This window comes from Cygnus olor, chromosome 2 (assembly GCF_009769625.2).
Source record: "Cygnus olor isolate bCygOlo1 chromosome 2, bCygOlo1.pri.v2, whole genome shotgun sequence".
NCBI lineage: Eukaryota > Metazoa > Chordata > Aves > Anseriformes > Anatidae > Cygnus > Cygnus olor.
In genome coordinates this window covers 65,661,089-65,686,933 of record NC_049170.1, presented here as the reverse complement: position 1 = coordinate 65,686,933, position 25,845 = coordinate 65,661,089, and the positions used below count along the sequence as shown (strand labels likewise).

The following is a 25,845-nucleotide window of genomic DNA, read 5'->3' as shown; positions in this document are numbered from 1 at the left end:
TTCTACTCTCCCTTAGTAGCTGTTAAGCTGCTATTGAAAAAATGCCTGCTGTTCAGGAAGGCGCACAGTGGTGTCTGGCATGGGAAAACAGCACTGGAGTCTAGGAAGTTTCAGTGATGCATACACATACATACTGACAGTCATCTCAGGAAAAGCAGAGATGTTTATGTTCCTGTCTTTGAAATGATAAAGAATACAGAAAAATTCCAAATGTGTACAGTATAAGACAGGTGCAGAGGAACGCAGTGGCACACACAAAAACAACACTTAAAACCCCAGCTTCCAAAACACTTGCTAGATTTATACTTTGCAAAGTGCCAAGTCATAATTTGTTTCCAACATACATTTAGGCAGATGCCAGTGTGTAGTGTTTTTTTTTTTTCTAATTTTATTTTTGTCTCTCTTTTCATTTTAGTTTTTTAAATGATTCTTTTCTGAGATGAAGAAAAATCTCTTTTTGGAAATACATTGCCAAACAGTCAAGGTTTCTTGCAGTTCTTAAATAGTAGTAGTGTGGACCTTAATTAAGACACTTGTAGGCTTTGTAGGATCACTGTGGAACAACACTTTTAATCCAGTGTACACTTTGTCTTAATTGAGGACATGGGTAAAACTATGTTACATATTTGGGAACAGGTGCACACCATCTCTGCGTAGAGGAGTGACCCTCTGAAAGTCGTGCTGATAGGAAAAACTCTTATATCCTAAGCATCTCAGAAAAAGTTTACAAATTGCAATTTTTCACCCATGAGAGTTTTTATAATGGGCACAGAAAAAACCATTTATTTTCATCTTGCATTCATTAAGCTGTCATTCCAAACTAACCATACAGTCCTGCTTGAGAAAGTAGAACAAAATTTCTGTGACAAGGTGATACTCTTAGTGGATGAGGGAAAGGCTGTAGATATTGTCTACCCAGTTATTTGTAAAGCTTTTGATACTGTTTCCGACAGGTTTTTGTTTGTTTGTTTTGTTTTGTTTTGTTTTGTTTTTCCTGGAGAAACTGGCTGCTCATGGCTTGGATGGGTGTATGCTTCGGGTAAAAAACTGTCAGGGTGGCCAGGCTGAAAGAGTTGCAGCGAAGAAAGTTAAATCCAGTTGGAGGCTGGTCACAAGTGGTGTCCCCCAGGGCTCAGTATTGGGGTCAGTTCTCTGTAATATCTTTATCAATGATCTGGACAGGAGGATTGAGTGCACCCTCAGTAAGTCTGCAGACAACACCAAGTTCGTCATGAGTGTTGATCTGCTTGAGGGTAGGAGGGCTCTGCAGACAGTTCTGGGTAGGCTGGACCGATGGGCCAAGGCCAACTGTATGAAGTTCAACAAGGCCAAGTGCCAGGCCCTGCACTTTGGGCATGACAACCCTGTGCAGTGCTACATGCTGAGGGAAGAGTGGCTAGAAAGTTGCCCAGCAGAAAGGGAGCTGGGGGATATTGGTTGATGGCCAGCTGAATATGAGCCAGCAGTGTGCTCAGGTGGCCTACAAGACCAACAGCATCCTGGCTTGTATTAGAAATAGTGTGGCCAGAAGGACTAGGGAAGTGATTGTCTCCCTTTACTCGGCACTGGTGAGGCCACACCTCGAGTACTGTGTTCAGTTTTGGGCTGCTCTCTATGAGGAAGACATCGAGGTGTTGGAGCATGCCCAAAGAAGGTCTACAAAGCTGGTGAAGGGTCTAGAAAAGAAGTCTTATGAGGAGTGTCTGAGGGAACTGGGGCTATTTCTCCTAGAGAAAAGGAGGCTTGGAGGGACCTTACTGCTCTCTACAACTACCTGAAAGGAAGTTGTAGTGGGGTGGGGGTCTGTCTCTTCTCCCAAACAACAAGCAATAGGACAAGAGGAAATGGCCTCAAGTTGTGCCAGGGGAAGTTTAAGTTGGATGCTAGGAAAATTTTCTTCACTGAAAGGGTTATGAGGCATTGGAACAGGCTGCCCAGGGAAGTAGTAGTCACCATCCCTGGAGGTCTTCAAAAGACATGCAGATGTGGTGCTTAGGGACATGCTTTAGTGGTAAACTCAGCAGTGCTAGGTCAAAGGTTGGACCTGCTGATCTTACAGGTCTTGTCCAACCTAAATCATTTTATGAAAAGCAAAATTCTATTCCTTGATTTATTTTGTGCCAGTTCCTTGCAAATCTTACAGTTCCCAATTTATTAAGGGAGTTAAGTGAAAACATGAATGCAACTGAATATACAATGAGTTAAAGGTGGGTTTCATACTTAAATTCCTTGCTGATACATGTCTATCTTGTGCAGTCTAATCAGATTGCTATTGTCAAGAAACACAACCTAGCTAAGTCTTCTAAGAGCGTTGCTTGTAAGGAAACACAGTCTGTAGGGATCATATACATGTGTATGGTGATTTTTAGAGTTTGCCTACATGGGTGTATGCATGAAGTCTCTACAGCATGTAGAAATAGTCACTTTAAAATATTTTTAAACGAGTATAGGCTGAGCAGTGTCCTAGGGAAAAGAGAGCAAAGGAACAGTTTATTCCATCTATTGTACTCCTATGGGCAACACCCCTACCTGGGCTGCATAGCTGGGAATAGAGGTGCTGCTAAGTAGGTTAGCGACCCTAAAAGAGCACAGTTTGGCAGGTCTCTGACTGCAGCCCATTTCCTCGCCCTCTCGGTAAGGAGTGTCCCGAGGCACAGAAACAGGGCTCCTCCAGAAGGCTGTGTTTCTTCTGTGGGGTGCCAAGGGCATAGGGTGCCGTTTCTGCTGCTGTAATGGGGAATGCCATGCTTGTGTTTCAGCTGCAAACACACATCTCCCCACGGGTTTGGTTCAGCCTTATTGAGAGGCATTGCAGTGCAGCTCTCAGTGTTTTGCACCTTTATTGAAATAGTAATATATGTTTTTAAAGTGTTTTTTAGAACATATAAGAGCCTGTCTGAGGAGCAGTGGCCAAGTAAACCCTGGCTTGCTACCTAAGCATTTCTTGTTCATGTTTCACTTTCAGAAATAGCTCTTGTTAAGGCTAATTTCAAGACAGTAACAAAGTAATAATAATAAATCCCCACCTTTCTCAGAGATTGAGTGGAAGTTCATACCCTGATCTTGCAAATACAGTGTTTCCCCATCATATCTTTAATGTAATTTGAATGTTAGTAGTGACAAAAAAAGATCACCATACATAACTGAGCAGGATGATTTTCCCTTATCATTTTAATGTTAGAAAAATTCCAAACCATAAACTTTTTTTTTTTTTCAGATATTTATCTTCAACACTGACACAACCTATCCAAGAGCCAGAGGCTTATGTACTCAGTCATGTATTTTTTCAGTCCTCTGTCTCTGCAAGTTTTATGGCTAAATGCCACCTTGATGGTGGTGGCCAGTTTTGGGGGTGGGAAAGACTTTTAAACAGCAAAACCTTTCCCTGTTTTTAGAACCGGAGGGCTCCCAGCCTTTCGTCTAAACTCTGTTCTTCATATTATTACCGGGTCTTTGCTTCAGGTACTAAAAGGCAGCAGTGTAGTTTGCATACAATTGGACATGGTTGTATCCTCACATGCTGATTTTTGTGTTGATCCTTTGTTTTTGGTTTAACCATGTAGGTTTATGCTGATTATATAATAAGCTCTTACTATAGGAAGGCTGTATCTAATGGTCAACTATCAACACGTTAATACTTGGTAATGTTTGCTCTGACAGGTACTCAGAACGTACTATTCAAACAAAGCAGTTCTACTTTCTTATTATTGAAAATAAAACAATGAATTGACAGTAATTCCCTTTTCCCTCTCAGGAAATGCTTGGTGGATGTGGTTTGAAGTTTGGTTTTAATGTCATGACATTTTTGTGCTTGTCAAATAGAAAACTGTAAACAAAAAGCTTAAATATAATGTTGCTGAAAACTTCTGGTACCAACTTTGATATTTTAAAAAAATGTTTTTTATTTGAGAATTAAGCAAAAATTGAAATGTTTTTCCAAAAACTTTTTTAAACTAAAAGATTTTCAGAAGAAAGCATATAAATATTTTCATGCTACTTGATTTTTTTTTAAGTAATATTAACAATAGGAGTTCAGTCTGCCCTAATTATTACTACAGCCATTGATTTTTTTTTTTTTTTTTTGGGGGGTGGGACAAGCATACTCAGTGAAGAGAATATCTGAAACATTGCAATTTCTCTCTAAAATGAACTTTTATCTAGTAATGATACAATTTTTAAAAATAGTTGATCTGAAATTTGTGAGGTTCATTGGTAATTAGGAAGATAAAACTAGCTGATATCAATCACCTGGATTACATTAGGAGACTGCTGATGGTAATTAAAAAAAAAAAAAAAAAAAACACTAAATACCCAACTGGACTAATCCTGGCTCTGTGTACAATAACTTTTCATTCCTGACAATTAGATGATCTTTGCTGGAGCAATTATGCATTCATCTCCCCAGGGACCCATGTCCTCATATAAGTGTTAATACACATTCCTCTCTAAAAGTTTTTGGGCATGTCCAGCTGAGGTTATGGTAATTAGAAACAGAAAAGACCCTTTGGATCACCATGTCTTTCCCCCTGCCAATACAATTCTATTTTTTCTCCAGAGATCTATTTTCCAAACTGTGTTAAATCAATTTTAAAGTGACTCAAGATGAAGCAATTGTTCTTTGTTAGTGAGACTGTTCCACATCTAAAAGACCCTAAGAATAATCTTTTCAATGATGTTTTCTTATATTTTTATTTGCTACAATTTATTTTTTTCATCTGACAGGCATATGAGAATTCCACATAACTCAGTTTTGAGCTTGTTGTGTCATGAGCAACTTCTTGTTTCATCATGTTGTGCATTAGCTCTCTCCCTGAGTAGACGTTTGGTTCAGAGCTCAGCATGATGTGGTCTTTCTTACCTTTTTACTTTTTTTTTAAAACATTTTTATTGTGCTGCTGAGCCACTTTATTTCTTGGGGAACGTTATGCTCTCCTGGGCTTAAAGTCAAGTTTGCTATATGATCAAATGCATGCCAAACAAAGCCAGATCTGCAAGTAAAGATTTTGGTTTGTAAAAGGTTTGGGGAGGTGGTAGGGAAGAGGAATGTTTTATTTCTATTTCCTGAGTTTCTCTGCTAATTTCTGTTCAAAATACTGTCTTAGCTAAGTGTTGTTACTGGTCAAAACTCCCTTTCTTCAAAACCTATTCTGACTAAGTTTAAAGGATGATTTTAAAATTGGTTGATGTCATTGTCATTCCATCTGATAAAATTATAGCCATATTGAAGGCAGTAGGAGTCTTTTTTTACATATTAATTTACCAGGAGTTAACTAGTACATGTCAGATGTGTTGACAGTTGAAAATTTTAATATGTCCTCTACAGTATGTGCTGATGTATCTCTTTCCTGAGAAAGGTTTCTCTTTCCCTGGCTTCTTCACTGGGTACTAGAGGATGGGAAAGCTCCATGTTCATAGAATAGCCATAATTGGACAGGACCATAAGGATCATTGTGTCCAACTCCTGGCTCCAAACGGGACTACCTAAAAATTAAGCTGTATGTTTGAGTACATTGTCCTAATGCTGCCTAAACTGTGGCAGGCTTGGTGTCATGACCACCTCCCTGGGGAGCAGTTCCAGTGCCCAACCACCCTCCCAGTGAAGGGCCTTTTCCTAATACCCAGCTTGACCCTCCCCGTCACAGCTCCATGCCATTCCCTTGGCTCCTGTCGCTGTCCCCAGAGAGCAGAGCTCAGCACCTGCCCCTCCGCTCCCCTTGTGAGGGAGCTGCAGGCCGCCATGAGGCCTCCCCTCAGCCTCCTCTGCTCTGGGCTGAATACACCAAGGGACATCAGCCACTCCTCATATGTCTTCTACTCTAGAACCTTCACTGTCTTTGTAGCCCTCCTTTGGACTCTCTCTAATAGTTTTATATTCCTCTCATGATGTGAAGCCCCTGTTTGGTCATTTTTAAATAAAAACCCTTAGATTCTGTTCTCTGTATAGTAGGCATCTGAGGCCCACACTGTTCTCAGGATGTTGGGCGTGTCAGGGCCCCAAGCCATTCTATGGATATCAGGCATGTCCAAGCCCCACACCATTCTCTGTATGGTGGTCATGCCTGTGCCCCACACCGTTCTCTGAATGATTGGTGTTCCTGGGCCCCACACTGTTTTCTGAAGGTCACGGTGACATAGCCTCCAGCCATTACCCCGTGGGTGAGACATGGCCAGGAGAAGGGCACTGCAATGAGGGATGACCACCACCTCCCAGGTGAATGCAGTCATGCATAGAGCCTTTTTCCTGGTAATGGCTCCCCCGTGACATTTTTCTAGCCAGAGAGAAAGGCTTCCCCTCTGGCAGTGGGACTGCCTTCCACCTTCTCTCATATGGCCAATACTAAATTAGTTGGACCTGGTGACTCCCTTGAGGGTGGTGAGGCCTTGCAGGGTTATCTTAACAAATTAGACAGCTGGGCAATCACTAGCAGCATGAAGTTTAACAACAGTAACTGCTGGATTCTGTACCTGGGGCGAGGTAGGGGATAAGAGGCTGGAGAGCAGCCCTGTGGAAAGGGATCTGTGGTTTCTAGTTGATGGCAAGTTGAATGTGAGCCAGTAGTGTGGCCTGGCAGCCAGAAGGGCCAGACATGTCCTAGGGTGCATCAGGCACAGCACGGCTAGCTGGCTGAGGGAAGGGATTGTCCCACTCTGCTCTGCCTGGTGTGGCCTCACCTTGAGTACTGTGTGCAGTTTGGGGTGCCACAGTATCAGATGGATGTAAAACTACTAGAGAGTATGCAAAGCAGGGCTACAAAGGCGGTGAAGGGTCTAAAGCAGAAGATGTAGGAGGAGTGGCTGAGGTCACTGGGTTTGCTCGGCCTGGAGAAAAGGAAACTGAGGGGAGGCCTCATGACGGCCTGCAGCTCCCTCACAGGAGGAGCAGAGGGGCAGGCGCTGAGCTCTGCTCTCTGGTGAACCACAACAGGACCCAAGGGGATGGCATGGAGCTGTGACAGGGGAGGGTCAAGCTGGGTGTTAGGAAAAGATTCTGCACTGAGAGGGTGGTCAGGCTCCGGAACAGGCTCCCCAGAGCAGTGGCCAAAGCACCGAGCCTGTCAGAGTTCAAGAAGTGTTTGGATGACACTTTCAAATACATGGTCTAATTTTTAGGTAGTCCTGTTTGGAGCCAGGAGTTGGACTTAATGATCCTTGTGGGTTCCTTCCAGTTTGGGATATTCTATGATTCTTTGACTGGCACTTTGAAGGTACCCATCGGGTAGCCTTCTCATCCTCTGACTGAGACACGTGCCATTCCTCCACTCCCGTGTCACCTTTCCGTTTACTACAGTGCCTTGTGATGATTGAATGTTACATGTGAGGGCTAACTCAATCAGAGTCTTGATTCATTAAGTGAATGTTACTTACGCAATAATGTACTCCTGCCACTGCTTATTGAGAAGCAAAAGAAGCCTGAAATGGGGATATCTGATATTCTGGCCTTCCTCAGGAACTCTGTGTTATACTAGTTTAACGTTAAGTAAGTTTCTGTGCCCATCATATTTAATTATGAACATTGTCAAAGTACAGAAATGAAATAGCTAGCGACAAGTCTCCAGCACAAAACTAATCTCTGCCACTCATTTTTCATTCTGATGTGAATTTGATACAGTGACAGACCAATTTTATTGGAAATTGTATTTTGTTAGAAATGGTATAACTAACAAAGAAATGAGTGCTACTCATTAAGCACAAACTGTTCTGTGCTTTGTAGGAAACAAAAAGTTTACTTGGAATATGCAAGCTAGGGGGTGTTTCACTTATATTAAGTTAAATGAAATATGGGTGTTACTTACCACTGTGAGGCTATTTTGAATGTACTTTTTGTCTCTGTTAGCTGCCCAGTTTAGATATCCATCACTTTTATTAGTATTAAAGAGAGGGAGAGAATTAAAAAAGTAGGTATAATAAAGAGTATTTTTTATTAAGAATAAAGAGTATTTTCTTTTAATTTCTGAACTGGCAAATTCTAAAAAGTCACAATACTGCTTGATACCCACTACTCTAAAAGGATATTGCTGCTTATATATGTTTGAGGAGGAAAAATTGACCTCATTATGAGTGAGTAGTTGCAAGCAAAGTTAGATTAAATCAAAACTAATCAATACTGTGATTAAAAACAAAACAAAACATTACCTGGGAAAACAAAACATATCCTAAAGGAGAGGAATATTAATTACTATTCTGTTTCTGATACAAGTTAGTTATTGCACGTTTTTTTTGAGGAATCCTAAGCCATTTGTTCCCCTTATTTTTTGACAAAGATAAAAAATTGTCTGTCTGCTCTATCATACCTAACTTCTGATCTCTTAACAGAGAATTGCTTGTGTCTTTTTCCTTCATGTTTCTGGGGATTCCAAGAATAGTTGTCACTAAGGACTTGGCTTCATCTGTTCTGAGATGCTGATTGATCTGTAAAAGTCTGGTTTTGTCACATTATTTGTAACCCCTCAAAACCTTGAGGAAAAAGGTAAGTATTAATTAAGCTGAATGTGGTTTTCTGTGGAGAAGACTTCCTGGTTGCATTCATGGTGAAGAAGGTAACCAGTCTGTTCCAGTCATGAAGTGTTTTGCTAACAACAGGTCTGTTACCATCTGTAGTGGCACATGAATAAACTTTGATTTAAAAGCGTTTTGAGAAAGGTAACACTGCTGGATTTGAGGGTAGCTAGCATCCTTTCATCTCAAGCTGAAGAGCTCAAGAAGAGCTAATAAACAACTTCTGTATATGGAGAAGCTGAAAATGAACAAAAATGACAGGTGGAATATAAATGTAAAATGGGCTAATCAATGATGCAGTCCAAGTTATGTGAAATGTAAATAAGAAAACAGCCATATGGAGTGGAGTTTCAGGTAATAATCACTTTCGGTAGATTAATCAGACAATCAGAAGAGGAAAGTTTTCTAAAATGGCAGGGATCAAAATTTTTATATAGCTTTCACATGGCTATTGATAATGCAACTAAGAACAGAATTTGTTCTACCATTTCAGTCTTCTGTGTGCACTTTTATTTCAAAATACTTGTTTATGTGCATGTGTGATTAAGCTGTTTGTTTCTCTGGAGGCTGGATGAGAGTAAAAAGGGGAAGAAACTCCAACTCCCTTTATCTCTCATTGTTTTGGCACAGGAAGAATTCTCAATCTATTATGGTACTTGAATCCACTGGGTAGGAGCAGCCTGGCTTGAGGTTGAACTCATGCAGCGCAGCTGCAAGCAATATGCCTCATCAGTTCAAATGGTGTCTCTTTGCTATAACATCATTTACTGACACACTGCTGCCAAGGCATGCCCCTGTCAAAATGTCAGTTTAGATTGGTACAGAGAGAGAATTTTATTCAGCTGTCTGCATGATGCAGAGTTACTGATCACAGCAAAGCAACAATAAGCTGGTGGTAGGGTTTTGGAGGAAGACAGGGCAGGGGAGGAAGACAGGGCAGGAGAGGAAGGTGTATGTGAATAAAACACATATGGTGCTGTAATTGCAACAAAAATACTGAGCTTGATTACTTGATAACTTCGGTTTTCATCTCTGTATGACCATGTGAACTTTGTGGCCAAAGCTTTACTGAAACAATAGATTTAGGTGTATAACCTTTGCTAATTAAAACCATAATAATAGCATATGACTATGGGAATGCATAGTTGAGTGGAGGGTCAAAGTTAAAGCCTGGTACAGAGGAAACCTTTTTGCCTGCATTAATCTAAAGCCCGGTAAAGACAAAGGGAGTGAAATGGGGGTCTTGTGCTGAGAGACCCAGATCCTTTTATGTTAAGCCTGCAGTGCTCTGATCAGAACTTCTAGCTTTGTGTGCTTTGAAAGTAGCTCTTGGCTTATGATTTTCTATTTTACGGTAACACATTATGGGAGCCTCTATGGCATGGCCATCAAAAGTACTGTCAGGCAACCATTTTCCCCGTCTTCTGTTGTGCTGAGTTGCATTGAAAATTCAGTCTAGATGTGTTTTCACATGCCCCCACTCAGAAGCAGTGGATATGATGGAGTATCTGGGGTTTGTCTTTTCAAGTCTGTTTCCCGGGTTGCAATGTGATATTAAAGTCTTAATCTCATTTTCAGGCTTAGTTAATGTTTTGGGGATATTTATATTTTCTCAAGTGAAAGAAACTTTATGCCAGGTCAGTGACTCCAGACATAAACTGACTTGATACCACTAACTTCAGATAGAGCTGAAGTTCCTACCCAAAGTACTTGCGGATCTATTCAAACAAAACATTGTTTAATATGCTCTTAGGGGGAAGATCAATCTGCTGAAACAGATCATGATCAGTATCTTCTGACATTGACTCATGCTTAAAGTTGCAAGGAAGCCATGGCTCTGGGATGTCAAAAACTCTATCAATACATAGCAAACTGTAAACCTTTCCCTGAATAGCTTTTCATTGGCTAGGATTGTTAATGTTTATAACGTTGCCATGCCTGCATCAGAGCTGAAGTTTAGAACTGGAGAGTAAAGAGAAACAATGCTTCTTTGAAGTCCTGAGGGGAAGGAAGAGGGAATATGTCTCTTTGTAGAGAGTGGGTGATTGGCATCTGCTAGGGAGTGGCTGATCCCATCTGCTATGGGATGGAGAAGGAGGGGAAAAAAATAAAAAAAGGTGAGAAGGTTTTCTCTTAACTCAAAATATTCTGTTTAAGACAGATGTGGAAAGGTTGACTTGCAGGAGAGGAGCAAGGTGGTCCTAATGTTTCCAACTCCTACAAGGGATGAGAGGTTGCCCTGGAGGAGGAACTAAGAAGATCTCCAAAGGCAGAGCTTGGATTCAAATTTAAGTGCTCCCTTCAATATTTAGCTTTTAGAAATGCCTTCAAGAATGTGCACAGGGATAAGTTGGATGATATGGGTTAAAGTGGTGACAGTGACCTTTGGACATCAGCAGTCTTGACAAGGAAGAAACTGTGAAGTTTCTCTTGCAGGAAAGCTGGGAGAATAGAATGAAGAACGACTAAATGGGGCAGCTGGAAGCAGATTGTCATACTAATTGGTGGTTATTCTGGGTTATATGTAACATTTTCTTATGTTTTGAGAGCTAGTTAAAAGTATGGCAAAGGGAATGTTAGTAGGGTGTACTTTGGTACCAATATGACGGGGAAAAGAGGGAGATATTTGAGAACAGGACAAAGCTGTTCCTGAATATAAAGCTCAAAAAAGGTAAAAACAGCAGTCATCTTTGGGGTGGCTTTGGCTGTCAATTCATGAGGCAAGGACCATTGGAATGTATTCTTGTGGAATTGGAGCATCATCTGAGATATCAGAGGCTTACTGGTAGTGAACCATTATTAAAGTGATCCCGTGGTTTAAAGAAAATCCTGCGAAGAAAGGGTTGCAAAGAGGGTATCTCACAGGCAAAAAACAAGGCCAGCTCTTGTGCAGGGGAATGCTGTGCAAAACCAATATATAGTGTGTGCAGAAATAAAGTCTGCATGCAAACATGGTGAGGCAAGCTGTGCTGTAAGAAAGCACAGTGCATTTCAGGCTTGAAAACCTGACAAAAGAACAGAATCTTCCTAAAGTGCAGGCCATAAGTGGCACCTACTGAATTTCTATCACAAGAAAGTGCAACCCAACTGAAGAACTGCATCCTTCCCATTATTTTCTCTTTCCTTCTGCATTTGCTGCAGGAGAAACACACTCTGGGTGCACAGATCAGCATCAGCTGGGTGAGCTATTGTTCCTCAGAAAGCAGCATGCCAAGTGAGGACTCCAGCACGTAACAACATGCTCGGGTCACTTTGGCACAAAGGGAGCAGGCTGCTCTCCTTCCAAGCCCCCCACACCATCCTGTCCTCACACAGGAATACCCTAATCGGGGAAATATGTGCTGGCTGCTTAGTGGAGGGGTCAAGTCCATTTGGATGAAATTCGAGGGCTGCAGCGATAACAATGGCAGGAAGCAGGGTCCTGGAGCTGGCCACGGTGTCTGCCTGCCCTCAGCGGCAGGGTGCTGCAAGATTTGGCCTCCCGTCTGCTGCTCCACACTGCCTGTGCTTGGAAAGCCCTGATTGTCCCCTGCACAACCAAGAGCTCACTGCCAGTGGGGCTAAAAGGCAGGAACCCCTCAGTTAATTGCAAACATGACTCTGACCAAACCACTTGTCCAAACCTGAATCACCTCTTCAACTTTTTGGGAATGGGGATTTTAATGTGTTTCATGTGATTGTGTGTTAGCAAGCAGGGAATTCCCCTTTGCTCAGTGGAAAATCCTCCTGCATGAATATCCCTGTAAGAGTGCATTGCAAGTATTGTAAACCTGGGTCTTGGAGATTTTTGGTCTGTGCTAGTAATTCGCCAGTTTGAGGGAAATTACATTCTGCTAATTGCTCCTCAAAGCATATGAGGCAATAGACAAACAAGAAACATTGCAAGCTTGTTACTTAGGTTTAATACAACATTTTAGTCTTTATTCCCTCAGCTACTGTTTTTTTTTTTTTTTTCCCTGCTTGACTGAAACTTCCCATTGGTTAAGGTAGGCGTGCAAAAGGATCAAACCCAGTGCAAGAGACCGCATCTGGCATTTCCTGGAGCAGTGCAGCAATGCAAGTGCTGTAGTCTGGGAGACGTTTGCCGATCTTGCTCTGACCCTGAGATGACAAGGCGGAGCTGGAGGGCTAGTCCAAGTTGAAAAGAACAGATGCATATTTTTCATTTCTAACATGCCATGCAGCATTCCCATTGCTCGATAGCAACTGCATGGGAAAGTTCCAGCTTATCAATTTGTTAAAAATGTCTTTCTCATCTGGGAATAGGAGCCAGCACTCATACGCACAGACCGAGAATGTAGGAGTACTTTGTGAATGCTCTGGTAACTGGAAAGCTCCAAACCCCAGTAACTAAATAAAACAAACCCAAAACTCTTAAAAGGTATCACCACAGCCATTAGATGGAAATGCATTTTTTTCTGTCAGTGTAATGACCAGTTCAATCTCATTTCCATTGCAACTGTTTTTTTGTTTGTTTGTTTGTTTTGCCCAGCTGATGACAGCAGTGCATTTGTGGAACAATGTCCTGCACATTTCCTCCAGTTCATTTCCTTTTCTTCTGCTCTGGAAGGAGCTTACACTTTGTCACCTTGGCTGGTTGGACCTGAACCCACGTGCGTGTTTCTCCAGACGTATGGATGTTGGTCCCCCAAGGAGGAACTTGCTGCACCCCTGGGTTCAGTGGAACATACTTTTGTGCTGAGTATACACACATTCCCCTAGGGACCAGTCTTTGGGGGAGACAACTAAATGGCACAGACTTTGCCTACAGACTGGGCTTTAAATGTTGTGATATTTTTCTCCCTTATAAGGTATTTTCACATTTAAAGAGAGAGCATAGCTGAGTGTCTCTTGCAGTCTGGTCATTCTGGCCACTTGGGGCCTGACATTTTTTCCCTTAATTTTTGTTTTTTTAGTGTTTCTCTGCTATTCTTCTGTGACCTTCTAACACTGCAGATCATTTATCAAATACCCAGTAATGGCTAAACAGAGGCCCATTATAGCAAGCATGTGCAGCATTTTGTCAGCAATAAACATACTGTGGTTAGTAAATATGGTGTAATTGGAGAGCATTACATGGAAATCAGCATCAGGGTTTGCCAGAAACTCAAACTATAATTTAAAAATAAAAAATAAAAATAGCTCTCATCTGAGAGAGTTGAAGTGATTTCGTCTAGCCCGTTTTGGTTTTCCTATATTTATGATTCTGAACTTAGGTCAAAGTTCATGTCTCTGTTTATGTCGGAGTCTAGAACTGAGACTTTGGATGACTGAGTCTGATGACAAGAAGTAGAAATACAGATGAAGACTTTGAAAGTCAAATTTTTGCACCATGAACTGTGGATTTGTCTTTTCTTTCATGGCGTTCTTCATCAATGAGATAAATGTGTTCCTAATGGAAGGTAGATTGATACTCTAGTCACTATCATCTTTATTTTTTATCCAGAAATGTACAGAAAATGTGCAGAAAACAATATGAAGTTCCCTTGGTTGACCAAGATGCCTCAGCCATCATCTGTACTATTGACAGCAAAAAAACTAAGCCAATCCTTCATGGGTATTTTTTGCGGTACAGGTAGGAAATAAGTTCAGTTACCAGTTACTAAGGAAGAGATTTAGAACAACACCCCTTCCACCCCCACCCCTCACTTTTTTTTCTTTTCCTGTATGCTTTTCTGTGAAGTTTTGAATTCTATATGGACCTCTTACAAGCCAGAGGCTATGTGTATATAGCTACATGTCTGTGATGCCAGTGATGTCCAGATATTTTGCCTTCAAATAACTTTTTTCCCCAACCAGGCCTGGTAGCCTTTTTATAGTTCCTCACAGTCATTCAAATTTGTGTCTTGAGAACCAACACTGGCAAAGTCATAGTAAAAGTTGAAGAATGGGAGAGAAAAGCTAAAGGAGAAAAGTACCTCAGCTTTCTGTATATTTTCTCCTCTTTGCAATTCCTTTTCTCTCTAACATCAGAGCCATGTAAAAGCAACATTTAAGGTGCAAGTGTGTAATTACCATGCTCAAGATTAATACACAATTCTCACAAATCTGCACACTAGCAGAGCACCTAAATACTTGTGTTCTACTTTCACCTATGCAACAACATAAAAGCAACTGCTTAACTTAAAACTCTTCACTAACTTTTGGTATAAAGTCTTCCTCAAAATGTTTCTATCCTCGTTCATCCCCTTCATCCCCTACTAACTACTTCGTTATTCGGACTCCACCTAGTTCCACTGTTTCTACATGCTTTTCAAGTTGTTCTGGTCGTCCTTGGTTTATTTGTGTTGTTCACCATCCCCAGTAAACTCTGGAAATAAGTACTTCTGCAAGAACAACAGTGGGAACGCAGTTTCACATCATTTTATTTTTGGCTAGCTACTTCAGGAACGACAGCTATTGTTTGGCAGCTTGCAACAAGGAGGCTGCTTCAGTGATGTTGCAGTTAGAGCCTGGGCGCTGTTCCTCCCAAGGCTGAGATCCATTTTATGGTATGTGCAATTCGAGGTCAAAATTATTTGGCAACATCTATTGTATATATTTGAGACTGTGCATAAAAATAATGCCCTCTATTAATGTTGTTTCTTTCCTCTTGTGTGTTGTTACATGATAGAATCATTAAGGTTGGAAAAGACCTTCATGATCATCTGGTCTGACCATCACCCTACTACCAGTGTTACCAACTAAACCAAGTCCCTAAGCACCACGTCCCACCTTTCCATGAACACTCCCAGGGACGGTGACTCCACCGCTTCCCTGGGCAACCTGTTCCAATGCCTGACTACTCTTTCTGAGGAGAAATGTTTCCTAATTTCTACCCTAAACCTCCCCTGGAACAACTTGAGGCCATTCCCCCTTGTCCTGTTGCTAGTTATCTGTGAGAAGAGGCACACCCCCAGCTCCCCAGACCTTCCTTTCAGGTAGTTGTAGAGAGCAATATGGTCTCTTCCCCTGAGTCTCCTCTTCTCCAGACTAAAGAACCCCAGTTCCCTCAGCCACTCCTCACAGGACTTGTGTTCCAGGCCCTTCACCCGCTTCATAGCCCTTCTCTGGACATGTTCCAGGGCCTCCATGTCCTTCCCGTACTGAGGGACCCAAAACTGAACACAGTGCTCAAGATGCGGCCTCACCAGAGCAGAGCACAGGGGGACAATCACCTCCCTGGTTGCTTGTGTTCACCAAAAAGACCCACTTTCTATTTGTTATCCCTGTGATTTTGACTTAATAACATGCTGCTGTGTGCGAGATGATGCACAGTGGGGCAAAACGTGTTTTTTTGTGCGGGGCTGAGGACAGTTTGGGTGTACAGACACGTTGTGTGTCTGGTGCATCCAGGCGACACCTCCTGCAGGGAGATGTGACGCTGGTTGTGACGTCGAAGCGGTGAACAGTCCCCCCGGATGACGTCACGACCCACAGCAACAGCCGGGCTCTGTACGTGACGTTATGGCGATATGATGACGTCAGAGGAGCCCATCCGAGGCCCGGCTGGCCCTTCAGAGACGCGGCCCCTCCGGGGCTGCACCGCAGGGCGGCCACAAGGTGGCGCCCCGGCGCCTCAGAGCCGCGGGGCCGGGCACCCCCAGCCCCTCCGCCCGCATAGGCTCCCGAGCGCCGGGAAATCCCCCCCAAAATGTCCCGCTGTTGGCAGCCGACACGAAGTGAGGGTGTCGGGTCAGGGTCCCCTTTGCTGGGAAGGGGGCAGGTGAAGAAAGGTGGCTCCCGGTGCTCGGCAAGGCGCAGCTGTAGGCTGGGCAGCCGGTGTGGGCTTCCTCTGGGGTGGGCAGACAACCAGCGAGGTTGGATGCTGACAAAAAGGGTTGCGATCCCATCCATATATGAACATGACCGCTTTATTCCGATGGTTATCGAATACCTTGCCTGGGAAATGGGTCTTTGTTTGGCTCTCAGGGTTGACTGAAAGCCTTCTCTTCCCAATACCCCTGAGAGTTGCTGGTTAATTTTGTGGCACAAATTATTTAATTATGTGCTCTGCCAAGTGAATGCAAGGTCTCCAATTGAATTTTATCCTCACTGGGCAACTATTTTAGATGCTTTGGTACGACATAAATGCATATTTCCTGCATGCCAGATCCTGGCCCCATATCGATCAAAATAAATCTTCAGCAACTTCCACTGAAGGCTTGGAACAGCCCTAAGTTATGTTTTTGAGGTCAGATTGTGAACCTTAAACCCTGGCAGAGACCCAGACCAAGAAATCTGTGTGGGAAATTGGGGAGGGAATAAATTAGCACTTGTCTATGCTTTTTGCAGGAGTAAGCTGTTACAAAGGTGTGCACTGGAGTGAAAGCTCCTCAACGTGGTGGATGTTGGTTTCTAGATGTTTCTGCTGAAAATAACTCTAGGTGAGTGTATGGGGTTAGTCCATATTTGCTGGAGCTGCTCTGTCACATACAACAATCAGTTTTCCTCTATCTATCCCACCCTAACAAACAAAACAAACAAACAAACAAACAATTTTATAAAAAGAAAGTCCAGCAGTAGGTTATATATTTTGTCTGTGTATGTTTTTGTTGTTTGATTTTTTTCTCTCTGGTGAATTTAACCCTTCATTTTCTCTCTCTGCCAAACAAAAGTGGCAGGTCTAAGGAGTATTAGGTAATTGTGGTTGTCATACTGCACATTGTACTGAGGAAGAAATTAATTGCTGTGTTTTCGCCCAAGGGTTTGAGCAGCAGTCCTTTCGTTTGGCTGGGAGCATGTAATTTTCTTCCCGTTCTAGACTGTGTACAGTGGAGCAGCATGAAAGGATTCCTATACAGCTGCGCTGTGTGAGTGGGCAGGCATCTCATTCAGTAATTACTTCTAATTTATACAGCCATGAAAATCTGCTGCTATAAATAAACAGTTCTGACTGACTTTGCATGCTTACTCAAAACAAAATGAGAAAGAGATTGGAAGAGAAATCTAGTATAAATGTCATAAAGGCCAGATCCTTACTTGGTGTACATCAGTAAAGCCTTTTTGAAATCATGGGGTAAATATTTATTTGCAATCAATAGTATATGCTTTCTTCCTTGCATAGTTTCATGTGTGTAAGAGAAAGGAGCAAAGCAACCTGAGATACCAGCACTTGTGTTTTGGAGACGAGCATTCCTGAACTCCTTCTCTAAGCACATAACTCAGACCCAGCCTCCCCCTTCTCCAGCAGCATGCAGAACGTAACAGAGAGCAAAGCCTTCCATGAGAACTCTCCAAAGCAAGAAGCAATCCTCTCACACTTCTGCAGTCCATCAAGAAAGTCTTCAGCCTCAGATGCCACAGTTAATCACAGCACAAACAAGAGCTCAGGTCTGCCCTTCAGCTCCTCTGGCTGAAGGTACAGGGAAAGAACCAGCCCCTTTGTTTTGAGCTTCTGAACCAAAACCAAGGCTTTGTTTTGAGCTTCTGACATTTAAAAAGCTTGCACTAGACTATCAGTGCAAAAATAATAACCATAATAAAATACAACCATATAAGGAATCTCCTGAACTTTCTCCTCTTCCCTAATTCATTTCATGGTTTTCATCTGTCTGCCTCTCTGAAATATTTCCTCTGACCAGCATCTTTCAGCTGCATCCTTTCCATGCTCACCTTCAACTTCAACAGAAAATCTGGGTGTAATTATCTGTATTCCCCTTGCAAAGTTAGCTGGAGTGAGTTACCTAAATAAAATGAGAACTGCTGAACGTGTACGTCTCACTGAGTTAACTTACTTTGCAGGTTAGTCCTAGTGTGTCAAGTACACAGACTAGAACTTTATCAGGTGCTTAACAGGTGAGGAGAACAATCTTATGTACACACATTTTTTTTTATTGCTCACAGGCAGCTTAAAATGGGTTTCATTTTTGCTAAGCTACAGCAGCATTAAAAAGATGAAAACAACACCCCAGTGAACTGAATACACAGTAGCTCTAAGCTATGGGTTTTGCCAATGAAGATAGAGTTTAGACACGAAAGTACTGCAACTAGTTTCAAATCCTCATTTAAATGCAATGCTAATCTTAAATATAAAAAGAGATCATTCTTTTTCACATTGAACATTAAAGAACGCTTCCACTACTGTCAGTTTTGCCTGTTTATTGGAGTTTACAAAGTACATCTCCAGTGTTTTAGATGTTAACAAGATGTTGGGGCTAATAACAGAAATCAACTATATTGAACAAGATTAGTAAACATGTGAATGGAGTGTAATTATATGGCAGGCAGCTTTATGTTAAACAGTGCTTTAAATTAACATGCTTTCTGTCAAAGCAATCATACAGTTGGTATAATTATGTTACTTTTGCTGCAAAATTAACTGAAAAAAGTGTTGCATTCAGATTTCATACTGAAATGGAGGGGAGATATTATGCACATTAGTATTCCAGAATGTTTCTCATTAGAAGAATTTGGCTTCATGGTGAACTTTCTGAGCAGACATTCTAAATTGCAGTCCTTATTAGCCCAATTTGTTATCTATCTAGCCTGGAAGTCACAGCAGTGTTAAAATTATCCCTCCTCTTATTTTTTTTCAGACCTGATTAAGGGCAATCCAAACAAGATCTGGCTAACATTCACAGGTCCCTCACAGAGCGGTGCCAAGCTTGTGAGGGAGTTTGTTTACCAGTGACAAGTTTTAACCATGGACACATCCTCATGTATGTTGTGCAAGAGACGTGAAATGTGTGTAAACAGATTAACACCATTTTCTGATTCATAGCAGTTGTGGATTTATCATGTAAGAGGCAAACATTTCATATTTTCCACCAGTTTTCCATACATCTGATGACAAAATGGCTTCACCAGAAGCTGCAGTGCATTGGAGAAAGGATTTATCACAGCTGCATTTATTTTCCTCTACTTCATGGCTTCAGCATTCATGGAGAGATTGGCTTGAAAAGGAGCATTCACTTGCCTTTCTGCTTGTAGTCCAGTATTACTATTGAATCTCCTGTTCCAAGGCAGAGGAGAACAGATTGTTAAAAAAAAAAAAAAAGGCACAATACGAAGTCCTTTTATAGATTAAACATGCTGTTGGGCAGAGGATGCGAACCTGTCCCCAGCCTGTCAGCAGCCCTGGGGAACTGAACCTGCCTGAGATTAGGAGAAAGGCAGTTTGGACCAGCTGCTAGTGCCTAAAGTGCTGCAAAAGTCAAATGAGCCTGGGATGTCCCTAACAAGTGAAGGATTACTCGGTTTCTGGAGGAATGACTTGCAATCTACCACAGACCACATCCATTGAGAATAATGGTGCTTTGCTAGTGGAAAAAGTATCTGCCACCAAGCAAACCTAGTTTGGTGCAAGAATACATGAAAAGAAAGAAAGCTCGTCTGAAAATGCAGCAGATACTAAACCCTGCAGCTAGTATGTCTGGAGCTCACATGGCTGGCCAGGATGGCACAGGACTTACTGCCAGCCACAGCTTTCTGAGTCAGAGATCAGATGTGCTGCCATGGGGCACCAAGCGTGGAAAATAACCCAGTATGTTTGGGAACCCATATCATCTGAAACTGTCTCAGCCTTTCTTCTTCCCTGTTGATGACCATTTACTCACAGGGAACCCTCTTTTAAAGGTGCTTTCCTTGTCTGTAGAGCTCAGAGACTATGAAGCACAGTAAATGCTGTATTTTATTTATCTCCAGCCTGCATTGCATGTGACAATTGAGCTGATATGTAACAAAGTCCCAGCATTTCTTCCCTCCTAAATGATCCTGTATTTTATGCTGACCAGAACAAAGATGGGGGGGGGGGAACGACACACAAGAGTAGCCTATTGGGCCAGAGACAGTGTATTAGCAAGCACCTGTTAATGTCGGGCCCCTACTGATGAAAATGTAGGCCATGGGTAGCCACAGCTTCCGCCAATGTGTCCCCCTTCCTCCAGTGGATCATCAGACAAACTTGTCAGCACAGCTAGGACATGCGACAGGTGGTGCAGGTTTCCTTTAAATAGCTGGACTCCTGTGCCAGAGGGGTAATCTGCAGCCCATGGGAGTGACAAATATGAAGGATATAAATATGCCATCATAAGATTGTGGCACAACAACGATGAATGGATGAGGCAAAAGTAAGTATTTGTATGTGGTTTGCAAACTCTGGGCTGTTAAATCCTCTTAAACTTGAATTCTATTCATCACTGGCAATATAGTGATACTGTAGACAAAAACATTATTAGTTTGATGGAAGAAATGAATATGCCCTGGACTGTTATACTTCGTTTTTAAAGGCAAGATATAACAAATAAAGATGTATTCCATTAAGGAAGCTCTTTTTAAAAATCCCTGCTGGACTCTAAAGAAGTAAGAGGACTGTAATAATGAAGGGTGGATTCTGTATCTAAATTGACAATTACCTGTGGAACACGAGCTTTTTAATGTTCATACAAAACCTGCTGTTCTTAAGCCTGTGCTAACACACCAGTAGAATAACTTCTCACCCCACACAGCTACCTTTTGCATCCCCTCATTGCCACCTGGGTTTCTGCAAGCTCAACTCAGTAGCTGCTGGGAAAATGAGAGCGTCAAGAATTTGATCGTATTACGATTTTACTTTATTTTGCACGGACCCATCTGCCATTATACAGGTTGGGTTTCCCAATAGCTGGCCACTTAGTGTTAAGGGAGCTTGGTTTCACAAGCACATAAGTACAAAAGTAAAACCCAGGGAAAATAGCCAGCTGGCAAAACACATTATGTGGTTCTGTAAAATGCATTTCACACAAAAGTACTTCAAAAAGAAGAGGGAAAATATGTTCAAGAAAAGATTGTCCTCTAACTTCAGTTCAGGCTTGAGTGAATACATTTCAGCTTAGTCTTTCCAAGACATTCAAGAGCTCCTAGAAGATCTGGAAGAGCACATCCATCCATGCCCTGAGCATGAGAAATGTTTTACATTTAGGTAAACACTTATTAACACTTTAGGTTTCCTCTTTTTCCTGAGAGCAGCTGTTCTTGCTGCACATGCAAACCTCACTGTACTGCCTTATCCACTGCAATACACCAGATTGCCTCCCCTACTTTAGAAATATTTTTAGTACTGGCTTTGCCCTGTCCTTGGTGTTTCTCAGCCAGCTGCTGCCCAAAGCTTTCCATTGCAGAGAAAAGTGATCCCCAAGGGTTGGGGTTGGCTGCTGGGACTGCTGGAGCTGCTGTCCCTGATCCGACAGCCAGCCTTCCCTTCTGCCCTGGGGTTCTCACTCAAAGGACAATTTGGGAAGACGTCCTTGGGGATGAACATTTTCTCTGGATCTGGCAGAGACCTTGTGGGTGTAAAGCCTTGCAAGTGATTTGCATGGTGTCCCTCAGCAGGCATTTAAATTACTTGCAGAGTGGGAAGCTGTTGCTAGTTGCTCACCTATTGCTCACATTACCCTGCATTTCAAAATATTGAAATGAAGCAGCTGCTGAATGTTTTATCAGGTCTGCTAGACAAAAGGCAAATTAATCCCCTGCAGCTTCAAACACTGGTGCCAGAGAAGAAACCTCATATGAAATTTTGCTCTGTCTGATTTGGAGAACTTTGATCTGAATGTCTCCTGCGGATCTGTTTGTGTCACCAGGAGCAAAACCTGAGGTAAAGCTGCTTTGCTTTGCTTTGCCTTGCTTTTGAGGGTTACAGTTTTGCTGGTCAAAGTAATGTGAGATCAGTTGCCTGCGTGAAGTTTTCTACCCGTGGGGAACAAGAGAAACTGTCACACGGTACATCTTTGGTACTCAGGCCCTGCAGCCAAATTCTTGGCTGAGGTAAATTTATGGCAGTGAAAGAATCAGCCCATTGTTTCCAATTAACCTCTTTGGAGTTTCTGTATTGCTCAACATTGTCTAGTACTCTAGAAACTCTGGGATTTAAAACAAACAAACAAACAAAAAGTCATTACATGGTACTATTTTCTGTGCCTCTCAGCCTGTGCAGCTGGGTTGCCTTAGTTACCATGAATCCAACTGTGCAAGTGGAGGGAAAGGCGAATGAGAAATAATATGTTTTTAAAACCTCTAATACTATATGAAACAGTTAACCTATAAATAATAAAACAAATTTTGGGTCTGGCATCTTTTGGCTGTTCTGAAAAGGAAAAACAAGGTTATATTATTAAACTGGATTTTCTGCTTTCAGAAATGATACTGCATCTTTTTGGTGGTGCACAGGACATAGCTTTAAAAATTCCTTGCTCAAAGCTGGAAGCTGCCATCCATGGACTCTGCAATAATTTGGAGTTAAATATACCTTTATGGGTGAAAAAAAAATAAACATTTGTAGCTGGTGCTCTTTGTTTCAGCAGAAGTGGTAGTGGCCTGAGGCTACAAAGGAACATGGAGGAGAGTCCTTACAGAGCATAGCACTGTGGGACAAGCTCCATTTGCAGCCTACTGTCCTCCACAGAATACAAGTCCACCAGGAAATCAGGTTTGATGCTCTTGCAGAGCTATTTATTAATCACTTCTTGCCTCCTTGAATAAACACAGCTTATCTCAGTTGCTGTGGGCACAATCTCAGCCAGTTTTATTCCCTTAAGTGGGAAGGAAAAAAAAAGAAGTAGCTGCCCCTGAGCCTTTCCCTTTGGGGCAAAGGGTGGTCACAACAGTCCAGATGGGCTTTGTCCTTTCCCACCACATATATATATATATTTTTTCTCATGTGTGTGTTTTTTTCACAGGGTTATTTTAACTGTATTATCTTTCCCACTGGGATGGGAAGTTGAGGTGGGAATGAGTAGAATGAAAAAAAGTGTATGGAGGCATTTTTGCTGCGAGAAGAAAGGTATGTTGGAATCGAATCTTCATTCTATTTGCAGCTGTTTTTACTCTGGCAATGCTGAGCAGAAGATTTGTCTCAGTCAGGAATATATTAAGACTTTGGCACACTGTCATTTGGAATGGCTTCCCTCTGGCTGTGTTTCAACACTATTGGGATCTTGTTATCAATACCAGCTTAAGGAAGTGCTGCTTTTCTCCTGGGTGGACACAGCTGGGAAATGGATCAGGAAAATGATCTGAGTTAAAAACAACCCCTGCCTGCAAGAAACAGGCATTTATGGTGGAATAGGAAAGAGTGGGGAGTGGTGGGCAGGAACTCAGTGAGATGTTATTGCTCCCAAAGCTCCCCAGTTATCAAACTTCAGGCTCAGATACCATGGAGTGGCCAGATATTGGGGTGCAGCTTGCTGCTTTCTGTATTGGTGTACAGCAAACCTGGGGAATGCCATCGGTCCTGGAGGTAAAGAGCTGAGGATGCATTTAAAGCAACGAGAAAAATACAGGTATGCAGGGAGAGACAGACCCACCACACACAGAGGGCCTCCTTGGATTGTGAGAGCACGTCAGACATCGACAGAGGATATCATGTATGCTGTGCTCATACATATTCTCTGAGGTTACACTAATACTATCACAACTGGGAGTGCTTTTCAGCCTTCCTGTGTGCACAGAAAAGAAAGTTGTGTGTTTGCTCCAGTTTCCTAGAAATCTCTTGAATTATCATCTTTCTTACATGAATATATTTTCCTACTCAATTGCTCAAAATGCATCTATTTTTTTACAATTGATTTGATCTCTGTTTGGCACAACTTTTAGCCCAGTCAATTAATACCTTAGGAATCAAATTATTTTTATTTTGATTATCTTCAACGGTTGTACCAGGCACGCTCGAGACTTGAAATTACTAATACTTACTCACTGATGAAAAAAATCTGATACTTAAATGATGTAAGTCCTGATATCTTATATAAGACCTACACTGTGGCGGTGGCTTAGTTTTTGATTAAATAGAAAGGGTAAAAATTACTGGTAGTAGTAGTTGTTATTTTTGTGATGCCTCTTAAATCAGAGCTAGTGCAGAATGCTTGCAGATCTGTTTTCAGTTACCAGCAATCTTCATCACATATCATATTTACGCAAGAACAGAATTTGGCCAAAATTTCCAAACATGGGCATGTAGACCGAGTGTCTTATTTGCAAAGGTATGAACCACTGAAGTTATTCAGCACATTTGAAAGTCAATCTGCTGCTTTTAGGTAGCTGAGTATGGACAGTGAGAGACTAGCAACAGACACTCTACTTTGGCTTGACAGGCATGTGAGACTTCACAAAATGGATCAGGCATCAAATGTTCCCTGAGAACAGAGGGAGGTTGTCTTGTTTACTTTCAGAGGTGTTTCTGCAGGGCTTTTTCTTTCATCAGAAATCTAGTTTAAGAAATTGCAAATGTTCACGCATTTGTCCTAAATAAAATACACGCGTTTTCCTGACAGAAACACTTTCATCCTCAAAAACTTAATCTTGCATGAAAAAGAAGAGAGGCAACCAGAAGGGAAAATAATAATAACAATAAAGTCCCACACTTCATCAGTTCTCTTTCCTCTTCCAACTGTCATCCTTCTAAACTACCTATTTTTTTCTGACTGCCTACTTGTCCAAATAGCCTGACTCGTTTTCTTTAAATCATTACTGATTGTACCACTACTGAAGCCAAAGGGAGATGTTCTCAACAGTCTGTTAAAACTTTCCAAAGTGCTGCTTTACCCACAGAGCCGCTGCAGTGCTTTCACTTGGATAGGTTAATGCCTTCCTATAAATTGTTAGTAAACCATTCCCAACTAACATCACATGTTAGTTTTCTGAAAAACACCATGTGATGCAGGTGTAAGAGTTTTAGCCAGTAATGTTTTGCTTCTCTGGACCATTGTTTGAGAACGAATTCAAAATCCAGTGATTATGCTGCTGTGAGGTGCTTCTCAAGCCATATTAGAGAAAAGTGGCTCACACGTTTGTTTAGTAGGGTTGGGAATCTTTCTCTGGTTAGTTTTGTTTGTTTGTTACTACTCAGGACCAGGCAATCTCAATCACCCAAATGCCACCTCCACCCCCAGTGTACATGGGTCCTCCTCCTCCTCTCCCCACCTGCCCCAGTAATCACAGGAATTCATTGTAGATGATTTTTTTTTTCTTTTTCATACATATAGATGTGAAAAACAAAATTTGGACTGACCCCATATCATACGGTTGAGAAACTCTCCAAAGTTGTAGAAACAGACGATGATGGCAAGGTTACTGATGAAAAAGGCTCCTAGCCCAGCTGGGCTGAAGGAAGCAAAGAGAGGGTATACCCACTCTCCCGTTACAAAATAGATCCACAGGACCCTAAACAATGAGAGAAATGACCTTTGGTTAGGACCATTCGGTTAGAAGAACCACTTGTTGATTTCTAACTGCTAAAGGGCTGAGTTATCAAAACAATCTTAATGCAGAGAAAATTAGTTCAGCTGTTGATACATCTCCTCGGCATTTGAGCTATTTGCTGTGAAGCACACTTGAATTGCTGCTAAATTAGATGGGTTTCAGTGCAGCTTGAAATGCACACAATGCTCTGCC

At 42.0% G+C, this 25,845-nt stretch overlaps 2 protein-coding genes across 14 annotated transcripts in view; one reads left to right on the top strand and one right to left on the bottom strand.

The window, feature by feature from the left end:
* Positions 1-25,845, top strand: part of LOC121064792 (transmembrane protein 170B) — a 79,479-nt gene that overhangs the window by 36,108 nt on the left and 17,526 nt on the right. For 4 of the 13 annotated variants that reach the window (XR_005816680.1, XR_005816690.1, XR_005816679.1 and 1 more), the window contains 3 exons: positions 17,543-17,836; positions 19,014-22,882; positions 23,133-23,236. The gene's annotated coding sequence lies outside the window, so the exon portion shown is untranslated. Of the gene's footprint in view, positions 1-13,942; positions 14,072-15,580; positions 15,931-15,996; positions 16,258-16,770; positions 16,863-17,045; positions 17,289-17,542; positions 17,837-18,219; positions 18,274-19,013; positions 22,883-23,132; positions 23,237-25,845 lie in introns of those variants that run through there. The other 9 variants (XR_005816689.1, XR_005816688.1, XR_005816686.1 and 6 more) reach the window with 9 other exon arrangements.
* Positions 19,327-25,845, bottom strand: part of LOC121064797 (androgen dependent TFPI regulating protein) — a 31,125-nt gene continuing 24,606 nt past the window's right edge. The window contains exons 5-6 of the mRNA XM_040546886.1: positions 25,463-25,614; positions 19,327-19,429 (exon numbers count right to left, since the gene is read on the bottom strand). Coding sequence (XP_040402820.1) covers positions 19,386-19,429; positions 25,463-25,614 — 196 coding nt within the window. The 3' untranslated portion in view covers positions 19,327-19,385. The remainder of the gene's footprint in view (positions 19,430-25,462; positions 25,615-25,845) is intronic.